Raw genomic sequence first — 14,866 nt, forward strand, 5'->3', positions numbered from 1 at the left:
GATGACAAATTGGACTGGACTGCCAATACTGATACTCTGTGTAAGAAAGGTCAGAGCCGACTATACTTTCTTAGAAGGTTGGCGTCCTTCAACATCTGCAATAAGATGTTGCAGATGTTCTACCAGACGGTTGTGGCGAGTGCCCTCTTCTACGCGGTGGTGTACTGGGGAGGCAGCATAAAGATGAAAGACGCCGCACGACTGGACTAACTTGTTAAGAAGGCAGGCTCTATTGTAGGAGTAAAGTTGGACAGTTTAACATCTGTGGCAGAGCGACGGGCATTAAGCAAACTCCTGTCAATCATGAAAAATCCACTGAACAGTGTCATTTCCAGGCAGAGGAGTAGCTTCAGTGACAGACTTTTGTCACTGTCTTGCTCCACTGACAGACTGAGGAGATCATTCCTCCCCCACGCTATGTGGCTCTTCAGTTCCACCCGGGGGAGTAAATGCTAACATTACTCAAAGTTATTGTCTGCTTTTATATGCATTCTTATTACTATTTAATGTAATATTGTTTTTTTGTATCAGTATACTGCTGCTGAATTATGTGAATTTCCCCTTAGATAGATACTTTATTAATCCCATCTATCTGACTAACTGACGGACGGATGGGGATTAGACCAAGAGAAAGGTGGTATGAAGAGATTTAGTCACTCCAGAGAATGGCTATGGAGAGGGGAGGAAAAAAGATCTGGGGAGTGGCCAGCTCACCTGGATAAACCCAGAAAATAGCCTTAAGCTTATGATGATGAAAAATGTTATTAGTGTTACCTAATTTTAAAATGATTTGCTGTGGTTCTTTAATTACAATTGAGCATTCTTAAAGACATGAATTTCATGAATGTGTTTGAGAGGTTACAAGAAAATGAGTGGTCCTAAATTGAACAATTCCAACTTTTTTTTTTTTTTTTGCAGGGGTGTGAAGCTCTTGTTGTGAAGAAGCTTCAAGAAATTATGATGTATGTTATTTGGGCAGCTTTAGCATTCGCCGTCATTCAGGTAATAAAGCTTAGAACGTGAAAGATGTTCAATGTGAAATTTGTATTAAGAACATAGGTTTATTTTTGTTAGCTTTGTAAAGGGAGAGAATCTATTTTCAGTTTAACCTTGTGCCCAGTACTGCCAAAATATTGTTTGGAGTCCCACAGTGCTTTGTTTGAAAACACATTATCTTGGGGAGGGGAAATTAATGTGTCTTTTGCAAACCATGTTTGTCAGAAATAGTTATGTAATAAAGATAATTCAGAAATGTGTGTCTTTTGGTAAAAGAATTGGACTTCGATTAAATCCAACATATAAATGAAATGCAATATTATCCTGAAGGTATGCTGGTCTAATTTTATTTAATTTTTATTTGTAACTCCATGGTATTAAAAGTAAGAGCATGTTTCAGTTTTGCCACGAGGGTTCCCTCTTAAATGAAGAAAATTGCCTGGGCCATATACACTGATCAGCCACAACATTAAAACCACTGACACATGTAGTGGTTACAGTTGCACCTTTCAAGGGTTATATTAGACAACAAGTGAACAGTCTGTCTTGAAGGTAATGTGCTGGAAGCCAGAAAAAATGCACAAACCCAAGGATCTGAGCAACTTTGACAAGTGCGATTGTGATGACTAGGCAAATGAGTCAGATCATCTCAAAAACAGCAGGCTCAGTGGGTCAAGGATGAACAAACCCTTTGAACCGGAGGCATGGGTGTCCAAAGTTCATTGATGTTTTTGGGGAGTGAAGGCAAGTCTGTTTGGTCTGATCTCATAGAAGGGCTACTATAGCACAAATTGCTGAAAAACCTAATACTAGCCGTGAGAGAAAAGTGTCAGAGCACAGTGCGTAGATGCAGACTGGTCAGAGTGTCCATGCTGACCCCTGTCCACCACCAAAACTGTCTACACTGGGCACATGAGTATCTGAACTGGAACAATGAAAGAGGCAGCCTGGTCTGATGAATCATGTGTTGGACGAGCATTGTTTTGTTTTATTTAGGGTTTTTTTTTGTTGTTGTTGTTTGGGGAATGGATGGTAGCAGGATGTACTATAGGGAATAGGCAAGCCAGCAGAGGCATTGTGACACCTTGGGTCCTGGTTTTCATGCGGAATGTACTTTTCCCATGTACCACCTACCTAAAGACCATTGCAGACCATGTACACCCCTTCATGGCAACCGTTTTCTTTCATGGCAGTGTTCTTTTTCAGCAGGATAATGCACCCTGTCACACTGCAAAAATTGTTCAGGAATGGTTTAAGGAACATGGCGGACAGTTCAAGGTGCTGGCTTGTCTCAGAATTCCCCAGATCTCCGTCCAGTCAGGCATCTGTCCAATCCATGGAGAGTTGTGTCAGAGTTGTTTTGGTGGCATAAGGGCAACCTATACAGTTTTAGAAAGGTGGTTTTAGTGTTGTGGCTAATCAATATAATGTTTTGTTGATTTAATCGTATCAGGATTATTGAAAACACTTTTCCCATAGTAGTGATTCGATTAATAAGTACAATCTGTCCTGTTTCTGTATTAAATGGCACACTTAAGGTGCCTAGTTTATACTTTTAACTACTTTTCTGATGGAGTAAAATATATTTCAGAGAGGTATAGGAGTCACATTTTTGTTACCCTTTTCTACCAGTGTTCTGATCTTGCAATTCGCATTTATTGGCAAATCCTGTTGTTTCCAAACAGGAGCTCTGTGTCTAATAAATTAATTGCTCTTTCCCTTACACTAGTTCACATGCAGTGTAAGTGCTCCGATTTATCCCATAGGAAGTGCAAATCTAAGTGAAACTAAGCCAGAAAAAATGTCATTAAATAATTTTCATATTTTGTTTACTTGATATCCCTGCCACAATCCTGTCTGTGAGAAAATGTAATAAAATACATTACAAAAACCTCATTTAAGTGGCTTTGCTAGAAGTAAGCTAATATTATATTGTACACATATTCCTGAAAATTTGAATGTTTAATATATTGAAACAAATATGTCTCTGTTATTAAAAAAAACAATCCTGGAGAGAAACACTAGGGGGATACAAGACATGAAGATCATAGAAGACACTTAAGAAGACCCGCGAGACAAAAGAGATTGGCCACGGAGCGTCTCGCGGGCACCTTAGACATGAGACTTTGTGCCAACAGATTGACCCAGGACCGTCTTGCGGGGACGTAGAACATAAGATTCTTGCAAGACACACCCTACTTACAACCAGTATCAAATAATAATATAATAAAGTATATAAAAAAAATATATATATAATAAAATAATAATAAAGACCACAGGCAGCAAAACACTCAATCATGCAAAGGCTTTGAGCACACGCAGATCCAGGGCTCTCGGCAGATATAAAGGGTATAAGGACAATATGTTATAAATGAAACGTAGACGACTAAGCGAAGAAGAAAGCAGCGCGGAGAAAAGAGACTCAAAAGCGTCGGAGAGAAAAAAAAAGAGAATAATCTAGGTACAAAGAAATAAGGAAAGTAATTATCAGCCCGGAACAAGTAGAATTGAAAAAAAGCCCATCCATTCGGGCTCAGAATTAAAAGACAGTAAAAGACCAAATAGAACTACATAGAGATGTTCACAAACGTTGGCGTTCTACACAGGCAGAGTAGGTTAGAGATTGTGAAAGCAGTGGAATTCGAAAGGATCAACAAAAAAAAACACGGTGCGATTCACACGTGGAGAAAGTTAGAATATGAAAGTAGGAAGATTAAAAAGTATAAAAAAAAAAAGAAAGTAAAGATCGCAGTAGAGCATACACCACAGACCAGGTGTCATAGGGGGAAAAAAATCAGGACAAAGCAAGGTCAGAAATAAGACAGAGCAGAAAACAAAGTAAAACGTCATAAAGACGTTAAAAAAAACAAGGGTGCCAAACACATGCAGAGCAAGGTACAGAATATGAAAGCAGAAAAAAAGACCGTGTCAAAACAAAGAAAGTAAAGATCGCATTAGCGCAAACAAAGAGAAATTATTCCTCAGAGATATAATGAAAAGGCGAATAGGGATCGAATATATGGACATAGGTGATATGTCAGAAGTATGTAAATATTGTAAGGCTTTGAAGTCCGAGAATTTAAAAAATGGGGTTTACCTCTTATGCATTTATTGGTTACTTTGCAAAAAAAAATTAACTGCTGATGATGTAGATCGTTTTGTCTGTGTTGAAATTCCAAACAGAGAAACCTATCCTGAATTATGGTACAAATTCATTAAACACATGTCACACGGATCTCATTTAAAAGATTCCACATATTGGGACTCTAAAGATTCCAAATAATGTTTTTACAGAAGTTCTGAAATAAAAGTGAAACTAATGAAATAGCAACAATTCGAAGAAAAAAAAAATTTTAAAAGTGTGTATCCAGAAAACCAAAAATGGGGGTTGGCAAGCGAATAGGGGGCGAAGTTATAAAACATTTAGATCTTGATCTTGATCTTGATCTAGGCGTTGGTGGTTGCCTTAACTTCCACGTTGATGTATTTGTCTGTCGTGTTCCGTGCACTTTCATGCAATGGTGGCACTGTCCTCTCTCTCTCTTTCTCTCTGTACTAAGTTGTCCTTTTCTAGTGTAGGGTTAGGAATCTCCAGATGTGTAACATAATCCAGCAATTATGACTCAATACATCAGTTTTACTTTTAGCGATCATCTTCTTTAACTGAAAGCTAATACATTTTTAACAGAAGTGAAGAATAATTAATAATGAATGCTTTACAAGCAATAGAGAAAACACCATCCAACTGCTTTCAAATCAATTCAAGGTGGTGGGGGCCACTGCAAACTTTAAGTTCTACTGAACAGGTCTCCATATATATATATTGGCTATTTAAAATCCGCTGTTATAAGCTATGAGGGTTTTTTTAATTCCAGTGATCCACAACACAGAACTAATAACTTTAGGTCTTCGTTTAATTTCAGCACAAAAATGAATAAAAAAGCATTTATAAAATTTGTGTTAATGTGGCTTGCTCTTTTGTGCTTATATTGCTTTAGTATGTGATTTCAAACTTTGACTTTACTTGTCCCAGTAGTCTACTTCAAGCAGAGCTACAAAACCTAGACCTGCTAGCTAGCTCAGCAATAATTCATAAGATCAGGTTGTGGGAAAGGTCGTCATTAAATTAACATAAGGGTATGCTTTTCACAATGTAACATTATCTGCATTGTTTCCTTCGTTCAAACTCTCTTTTGTGGGATACAATAGACAATATGAATAGCCCAGCATGTGCAATGCGTTCATTGGGTTTCCCACAAGCGCTATCCCCATAGTTTCTTTAGCCTCCTATTTAGATGCAGTGACAGCTACTTAAAGACCCTGATGGTTTTCTACATTTCAAGCTAATGCACTGAAGAGCTACCATTTATAGATAGGAAAATAGTAACATTGAAATATTTTTTTTTTATTTATACACTTTTTTACCATTTGGTTTAGTGTACAAAGTACCCTTATAATGTAAAAAAAAGTGGTGTTTGTGAAATTTCTGGTATCTAAAGCCTAAAGTAGATAAGAAAATTTCTAATTCTTCAACAGAAGGGGAAACCTCTCTAGGAATGAGTAGTTTATTAATGTAATTATTTAAAGACTTTACTAATGTAATTTGAATGCTAAAATACCATTTTTGTGTCTTCCTTTTTAGTTGCTGGGTATGTTATGTGCCTGCATTGTATTGTGCCGGAGAAGCAGAGATCCTGTGTATGAACTTCTCATCGCTGGAGGAACTTACGCATAAAGGATAACTTTCTGTGTCTTTAAGTGGAAGGGTTATATTACAGGATGGCCCCCTGTGTTAGAATAAGCCGAAGCACACCTTGCACTACACAGACCTGCTGAAGTGTATACTGGTGATGGGATAAATAGCGAACATATTTATTTTTTGTGCTTTAAGTTTGGTGTTCCAATGAATTTTACATTACAGTTAGCCTAATTGCAATATTAATTATAGTATGATATGTCATTATTGGAGTTTTTTTTTGGGGGGTGGGGGCAACCTGAATATTTGCACATATAAATTCTTAAGGGTTTGTAAGACAGAAATTGAAGCCACTCCTCAATTACCTTTTTTGTAAATTGTATTTAAGATATTTTATAACTGTAAATACCAAAAAATGCGAAATCCTTTGTATAAGGGTCCCATTAAATGTTGCAATGTACATATCACAGTTAGTTTGTCCTGCCCATCACCAGTTTCCTTTACTTAATATACCCACTGTCTGTCTGGTGGAAATTGTATCTCAAGTCTTTTTTTTTTTAAAAGAGACAAGGCAAAACACACACTACTCTAAACCAGTACAATCTGAACCAGAGACTTTAACAACCTAAATATTTGATCTTCCAGTAGCTGATGATTCGTACAATATGTCAGCTTTATGGAAGTAATTGAAATGCACTACATGTTCAGTACTAAAATGTTTAGTTCTTTTAAGTTTATTTGGTATTTTTATTTGTGTGCAGGTTTTTTTTTTTGTTTTTTGTTTGCCATTCACATTTGTTTGAAATGTACCAGTACAATACTGATTTTTAAAATTAATTGGTAGGAGGCATGTAGCCATGTAGAATAAGAAAAAAGTACAACTAAACTGAATTAATGTGTATATAGGTTTGGATGCAAATCTTTCAGGGGAAATAAATGTATATGTCATACACTCATGTGTCCTTCTTTAAAACTACATCACTTATTTATTTTCAAGTGACTGAATAGTGTAGGAAGTGGCACAATGCTACAGCTGTTAACCCTGTTTTCTCACAGTTACAAAGTTCTGAGTTTGAATTCAGTGTCAGCTCATTTTTTGTCTGGAATTTGCTTGTTCTACTGATGTCTCAGTAGGGTCTCCTCACCCAAAATGTGCCAAAGGTTTGTTGGCAGCAATAAATTGGTTGAGGAGGGGCATATGTGCATGAGTGACCATGCTCTATGATACACTGATGCCCTGTCCTAGCTGGGTCCTGCCTTGTACCTAGTGCTCCTTGGATAGGTATTTGCTCAAAATTATCTTGAATGGGGTAAGCAGGTTAGAAAATGAATGAATGAATGCTTGGAGGCATAAGTGTTGTACACTTGACTTGAGGAAAAGCATAAAGCAGTTGTGCCTGCTGTCTCTGACATGCATTATTCTTTTCTGTATATAAATTTTATTTTTAAGGTAGTAAACTGGCTATTGTATGCTGATAATTATAATGCAATTTTAATAAATTTACTGCTGTGTTTTATGTATCAGAGACTTAAACGCCAAGCTTCCTAGTCTTTCTTCTAGCATTCTTCAAGTGTTGATTTTTTTATTCAAACAAAAGGGTCTTTAGGAAATATGCTAGGTAAATTCTAAAATATTAATTCAGCTGTACCAGCTTTTTAAACTCTTTTTTAATTCAGTTCAGCTCAATTTATTATTGTACATTTCAGCTAGTGCAGAAACAATACATTATAGCTTATAAAGACCATAGTGTAGCATGCACAGGTTATTAGGCAAATCAATGGCAGTGAGCAGTGGAAATTAATTAAATAAGCAGTACATGTCTATATATAAGTAGTTGAATTGAAAAGTAGTCAACATCAAATGGGTAGTGCACACAGATTTTTGTACTGCACATCAGGGAGAACTATTGCCATGAAGTTTTGTATGTGGTGTGGTATGTGTCACAGCAACATCCACAGGAATGCCAGGATCCAAGGTTTCCCAGCTATACATTACCTAGAGCATTATACTGTCTCCACTGGCTTGCCTTCTTCACATAGGGCATCATGCTGCCATCTCTTCCCCAGGTAAATGATGCACGCACAATTTCAGATGGTCTGGGGGGGGGAAATGTATTTTACCAGACAATGCCACTTTCTTCCATTGCTCCTTGTTCTAATTCTTATGCTAACTTGCCCAATATAGGTGCTCTCAGTGGTGGGCAGGAGTCAGAATGGGCACTCTGACAGGACTGCGGCTAGGTAGCCCGATACACAGCAAGCACCTAAGCACTGTGTGTCCTGACACATTTTTCTCAGGGCCAGCATTAAGTTAATTAGCAATTTGCGTTAAAGTAACTCTTCTGTGGAATCTGATCAGATGGGCTAGCCTTTGCACCTCACACGCAAGTGAGCCATGAATACCATTGATTCTGTCATCAGTTGTCCTTCCTTGAACCTCTTTTGACCGATGCTATTCGCTGCATACTGAGACCATCCCACAAGACCTGGGGCCTCATGCATAATGCAGTGCGTAGAATTCACACTATAACATGGCGTGAGCACAAAAGCGGAAATGTGCTTACACACAAAAAATCCAGATGCATAAATCTTTGCGTTCACCCACTTCACCGTTCTTTCACTACATAAATCCCGGTCAGCGTGAAAAGAAATGCTTGTGCACGCGCCTGCTGCCCTGCCCCAACTCCTCTCAGAATTACGCCTCTTTGAATATGCAAATCAATATAAATAGCCCTTAAGCTCAGTGTTCTGTGAAAAGGCAATGGCAAAACACTTGGGGGAAAAATAAAAGAATTTCAGCGAATACCAAGTGGAGACAAGGAAAAACATACTATTTGTTGGTTTAAAAAGTGGTATAAACAACAAAAGGAAGTTGATCAAGTGACAGAGTGTCGGAGAAACTCGTAAGCTCAAGTTTACAAAGTCACACTGTGCCCAAAATAAAAAAAAAGTTGTCAGATTCAAAGTCGCTGTGAAAAGGTGAGTCGTAGCCCACCGTCTGAGTGTCATATGAAAGCTTATTAGGGTACAGAGAAAAAAAAAAATAGGCACACAGTGGGGAAACAAGTACGAAATGTCCACTTTAATCACGTAGTTTTTGTCATTAAAGTAGAACATCATAAACTTCATCTTTAAATCATTTAATTTACTAGTTTCTCAAATCGCATAGTAACTGAAGTAGCACGTTAAATGCTTTGTTTTGTATTTGATATTCTATGTGCTTTATGTGTGTGAATCACTATGTGCTTCTGGGCTTTGTCTTCCTCCGACAGGACACAGAATCCATTACATTCGTAATATTACAGCTGTCTGAATAATTAAAATACTGAGATGTATATGTGATATTTTCAAGATGATAGGAGATAAAGCATGTTGTTACACTTGGGAACACGGTGGCGCAGTGATTGTTCATGTCACACGCAAGATGCTTGCTGCGGCGTGTGCGACCTTTGATGAAATAATTTATTGTAGCAGTACTGTCTCTTTCAAACGTACTAACCCCCAAATTCTGTCCTTGCTTTCCTTTCTCCAAATACCCAATCGCCACACAATCAGTTCTGTAATAGACTTTAAGCCATCTGTAAGCTTAGAATGCTGATTCTTCAAAACTTTTAAGGAACATTGAAATATCTTTGTAGTACGTGTTTAGTTATTCTATCCCTCTATCCTTCTAGTGTCACACCAGCAAGAATACAGTGCGAAGCAGGAACAATCTGTGAACGGAGCACTAGTTTCTCGTTAGCACTGCGGTACCATGTCCTTACATGTTTAATTATTAACAATACAGATTATTTAAATGAAGATAGTTTTATCTATATAATGATCATATTTTGCTGCATTTCATCTTAAAATGATATCGTCATCATATGTAAATACGCACTTTATAAAGTGGCTCAGGTTGTGCAATATTATAACTATCGCAAGTTTACCGTGTGGTGATTGTACTAATAAGTACAAGCAGTTCTACAAGGAGCACTTGATGGACTGATTGAGTGCGTTTAGAATTCTTGGGATGAAACTGTTTCTGAATCGCGATGTCTGTACAGGAAAGGCTCTGAAGCGTCTGCTGTATGAGAGCAGTTCAATAGACAGCATAGCTGAGGCAGCGTGTGCTAGATGCTGTATACTGATAATTCTCTTTCCAATCAGCTGCTGAGCTGTGATTCAAACTCCGATATAGTGATATAAATACTCCGAGTGGTGCAGTGAGAGTAATATGGAAAAAGATGATCTGCTGTGGCAACCCCTAATGGGAGCAGCTGAAAGAAGAAGAAGAAGGTGCAGTGAGAGTAACCCTAAAGCTGCTATTGTATTTAGAATATTTTGACTATTCTGTGGACCATTATATTTTTACAGGATAATTACAATCGGATGCCTTAAACTAATAATATGCTGTTAATTTCAGTGTATTTATAAAGCTATGTCAGGGATGTGGATCTAAAAAAAAAAAAAAGGATAACCACATTGGAACAGTAGCAACTGCTTTGACGCTGGGTGCTGCCTGTCTTCAAAACCGAGCACACAACTTGTGTGCGCCAGGGTATGAGCTACTGTGAAAATGTGCATGGCTTTACGCCAAGTTTAGGTTTTATACATCGCGATTTGAGTGTGGAAACGTAACATTTTGTATGTATGCATCGTTTATACATGAGACCCCTGCTGTTTTGCAGATGCTCTGACCCAGTCATCTATCCATCACAATTTGGCCCCTTTCGAAGTTGCTCAGATCGTTACGCTTGTAAGTTTTTCCTGCTTCCAACACATTATTTTCAAGAAGTGATTGGTACCTTTTGCCTAATATATCCAACCCCTTGACAGGTGCCATTGTAATATGATAAATCAGTGTTGTTCTCTTCACCTGTCAGTGGTTTTACTCTTGTGGCTGATTGGTGCATACTTTAAAAACTAACCTTTGAGAATAATTTCTGTGTAATGTCTGATACAGAAAACTTTACTCAAGTGTTAAGTTCTTTTATGAATAATAACATATACAGTACTTTGCAAAAGTCTTGGGCCCACTTGAAACACTTCTTAAAGCTTTTTTATGGTTTAAATGAAAATGGGAAGTTTCTTACCCTCCATTGTTTGCCGTTAAACTTATTTTTCCACCTAATCTGGACCATTTTGGTTTCGCTTTTTATTCACCATTGTCCAGTTTGTTTCAGTGGTCTAGCTGCAGACCTCCAGAGTTACACTTCATTGAGGAGGATGTCACATACAGCAGTAATTTTATGCAATATGCCTGGTTATACTGTGGTTAGGGTTATCTGACTCAAGTAATAATGAATGTCTATTAAACCAAGTGACATAAACGTGCAATCCAATTACGTGCTCACTGGAGGTCTGCGTCTAGACCCAACTAATTTATTTAAGTACTGTAGATGTGAACATGACATTCGCAATGCACTATGAACTTAAACAGCCGGACTGAAGCCATTTACATACAGTGGGGCTGTACCAAATGAACCTTGGAGCAGTTTGCATGAAGTAAAATGTGGTCTGGAATGGGACTGATTCAATGACAGGAAATAGTGTGCCTAATGGGTAAAACGTGTGGTAATTGTGTAAATTAGTCTACTCCATTGTTGCCAGTAACTCCGCAATTAACGTCATGCAGTGAAATGAAACTCGCCTGATATTTCTACTGCCTACATTAAATTAAAGCACATCACCTTGGCAGAGCATTCTGTTTTCTGTAGAGTCACCTAGATGAAACGTTTCTGTAGCGTGTGAAGTAGCACATAACTTTTATGTACTCTTCTATTTACCAGAAAGGTTTTTTGTTCACAGAGCTGCATGTTTTTTAAACAAATCACATAATTGTTGCAATTGTAGCAGTGCAAAAGCTCGGCTGGCTGTTGCTGACCCTTCATTAGGATTATTCCTGGTGTAAAAAATAGTTTCTGCCCAATGAAAGATGCCTACGACACACCCATGAGGTGTTTATTGATATGTTCTGGTTTGCTTTGAGACACACAACCCAGTTGATTGGAAATTAAAGGAAAGTAATTAATTGTCTCCTGATTCTGTGCAGAAAAAATTGGCTAGGAATGTGGAAATGCTTTAAAACTGCAATCAGTTGTCTTAGGACAAACTACCAGCAGATATTGTTCTAAAACTGAATGTCAGTGTACCTAACAACAACAGCAACAACATTTATTTATGTAGTACATTTTCATACAAATAATGTAGCTCAAAGTGCTTTACATGATGAAGAAAGGAAATAAAAGACAAAGTAAGAATTAAAATAAGAGAACATTAATTAACATAGAATAAGAGTAAGGTCCGATGGCAAGGGAGGACAGAAAAAAAAAAAAAACTCCAGACGGCAGGAGAGAAAAAAATAAAATCTGCAGTGGTTCCAGGTCACGAGACCACCCAGTCCCCTCTGGGCATTCTACCTAACATAAATGAAACAGTCCTCTTTGTATTTAGGGTTCACACTGAAGGACTTGATGATGATGATGATGATGATGGTCATGTAGACTTCTGGCTTTTAATCCATCAATGTAGGAACATCACGGTGCTTTGATTAGGTGGTGGTGGCACAGATCGCCACCACAGAAAACCGGGAAAAGAAACAGAAGAGAGAGCAGGAGTTAGATACAGAGTATCAGGATTAAATTTAGCTGAAGTTATGAGAAGGCCATGTTAAAGTAATGTGTTTTCAGCAGTGTTTTAAAGTGCTCCACTGTATTTGCCTGGCGAATTCCTATTGGCAGGCTATTCCAGATTTTAGGTGCATAGCAGCAGAAGGCCGCCTCACCACTTCTTTTAAGTTTTGCTCTTGGAATTCTAAGCAGACACTCATTTGAGGATCTGAGGTTACGATTTGGAATATAAGGTGTCAGACATTCCAATATGTAAGATGGAGCGAGATTATTTAAGGCTTTGTAAACCATAAGCAGAATTTTAAAGTCAATTCTGAATGACACAGGTAACCAGTGTTGTCGCATCAGAACTGGAGAAATGTGCTTGGATTTTCTTTTCCTAGTTAGGATTCTAGCAGCTGCATTCTGCACTCGTTGCAAACAATTTGTTTTTTTTGGGTAGTCCTGAGAGAAGTGCGTTACAGTAATCTAGACGACTGAAAACAAAATCGTGAACTAATTTCTCAGCATCTTTCAGTGATATAAGAGGTCTAACTTTTGTTGTGTTTCTTAAGTGAAAAAATGCTGTCCTAGTGGTCTGATTAATATGAGATTTAAAATTCAGGTTACAGTCAACAGTTACCCCAAAGTTCTTTGCCTCCGTCTTGACTTTTAATCCTAATGCATCAAGTTTATTTCTGATAACCTCACTGAATCCATTATTGCCAATCACTAAAATTTCTGTTATCTCTTTATTTAGCCTGAGAAAATTACTATTCATCCATTTAGAAACACAAGTAAGACATTGTGTTAGTGAAATAAAAGCGTCTGGGTCATCAGGTGCTATTGATAAATACAGCCGTGTGTCATCAGCATAGCTGTGGTAACTCATGTTGTGCCCTGAGATAATCTGACCTAATGGAAACATGTAGATCAAAAAGAGCAGCGGACCCAGGATAGAGCCTTGTGGAACACCATATAGAATATCATGTGTCTTTGAGTTGCAATTACCACAACTAACAAAAAATTTTCTCCCTGCCAGGTAGGATTCAAACCAATTTAAGAAACTGCTAGAGAGGCCCACCCATTGACTAAGTCGATTTGTAAGAATTTTGTTTTCGATGGTATTGAATGTGGCACTCGGATCTAAGAGGATGAGAACAGATAAATGGCCTCTGTCTGCATTTACCCGCAAGTCATTTACTGCTTTAATGAGTGCAGTTTCTGTGCTGTGATTTGTTCTGAAACCTGACTGAAACTTATCAAGAATAATGTTTATTGAGGTGGTCATTTAACTGCATAATGGCTGCCTTCTCCAGAATTTTACTTAAGAAAGGCAGCTTAGAAATGGGTCTAAAATTTTCAAAAGCAGAGGAGTCAAGATTATTTTTCTTGAGTAGGGGTTTAACTACAGCAGTCTTAAGACGGTCTGGGAAGACCCCCGTATCTAATGATGAGTTTACTATGTCAAGAATATTATCAATTAGCACGCCTGATACTTCTTTGAAAAAACATGTTGGTATTGGGTCAAGGACAAAAATGGAGGATCTCAGTTGAGAAATTATTTTATGTCTCTAGGGCTGACACAGCATGGTGCAAAAAGAAAGAAAAAAAACATTTGCAGTGAATGTCAGTTCTGTGCCTTGTTGATGAGAGAGGTCACAGGGGAATGGCCAGACTGGAATGTATAACACATCAAACCTTGAGGCGAATGGGCTACAACAGCAGAAAGACCATGTCAAGTTCCACTCCTGTCAGCCAGGAATGGAAACCTGAGGCTGCTGTGGACACAGGCTCACCAAGAATGGACAAATGTAGCCTGGTCTGGATGAATCTTCATTTCTGCTGAGGCACACATCAATCTATGTAAACAACTTACTTTGTCTTAGCATTCCTGGCTAGTGGTGTAATGGTGTGGACAATGTTTTCTTGGCACCCTTTGGGTTTAGTAATAACAAACCATCATTACTTGAATGTCATGTGCTATTTTTGTTGCTGATCAAGTGCATCCGTTCAATTTAACCATTTTCTACTGGCTACTTCCAGCATGATGATGAACCGCGTCATAAAGCAAAAGTAGCCTCAGACTGGTCTCGTGAACGTGACAGTGAGCTCAGTGCTCTGCAGTGGCCTTCCCAGTCACTGGACTTGGGAGAACGAAATATTCACAGCGTGATTGTGCAGCTGACAGATCTACAGAAATTATGTTATGCAATCATCATGGATCAGATTCTCAGCGGAATGTTTCCGTCGTCTTATGGAATCCTTGCCATGCAGAATTGTGGCTGTTTTGAGGGCAAAAGGTATGGAAGATTAAAATTCAATGCAATCCAATGTGTTAACTACATTTAAATGCAGTATGTATGGAAGTGGGCTATTTAATCTTAGCATGATTTTATCATGTCATGTTTAAAAGCATATAAACCAAAAGATTAATTGCTTTCCACTATGGTACTCAATTTTCATGTTAGTTTCGATATAAAAGTGTGTTACATTTTCATTCATGTCCATATATCGCATGTCATAACAGAAGGCAAAGCAGACGTATTTCATTCCGCCTAGCGGCAGTTCTGTGTTCATGGCA

The 14,866-nt window shown here is 38.0% G+C and overlaps 1 protein-coding gene across 1 annotated transcript in view; it reads left to right on the plus strand.

The window, feature by feature from the left end:
* The window catches only part of tspan3a (tetraspanin 3a), a 48,883-nt gene extending 42,239 nt beyond the window's left edge, over positions 1–6,644 (plus strand). Inside the window, exons 6-7 of the mRNA XM_039773417.1 lie at positions 919–1,002; positions 5,639–6,644. Coding sequence (XP_039629351.1) covers positions 919–1,002; positions 5,639–5,731 — 177 coding nt within the window. The 3' untranslated portion in view covers positions 5,732–6,644. The remainder of the gene's footprint in view (positions 1–918; positions 1,003–5,638) is intronic.
* Positions 6,645–14,866: the final 8,222 nt, after the last annotated feature.

This window comes from Polypterus senegalus, chromosome 12, assembly GCF_016835505.1.
Source record: "Polypterus senegalus isolate Bchr_013 chromosome 12, ASM1683550v1, whole genome shotgun sequence".
Lineage (NCBI taxonomy): Eukaryota > Metazoa > Chordata > Cladistia > Polypteriformes > Polypteridae > Polypterus > Polypterus senegalus.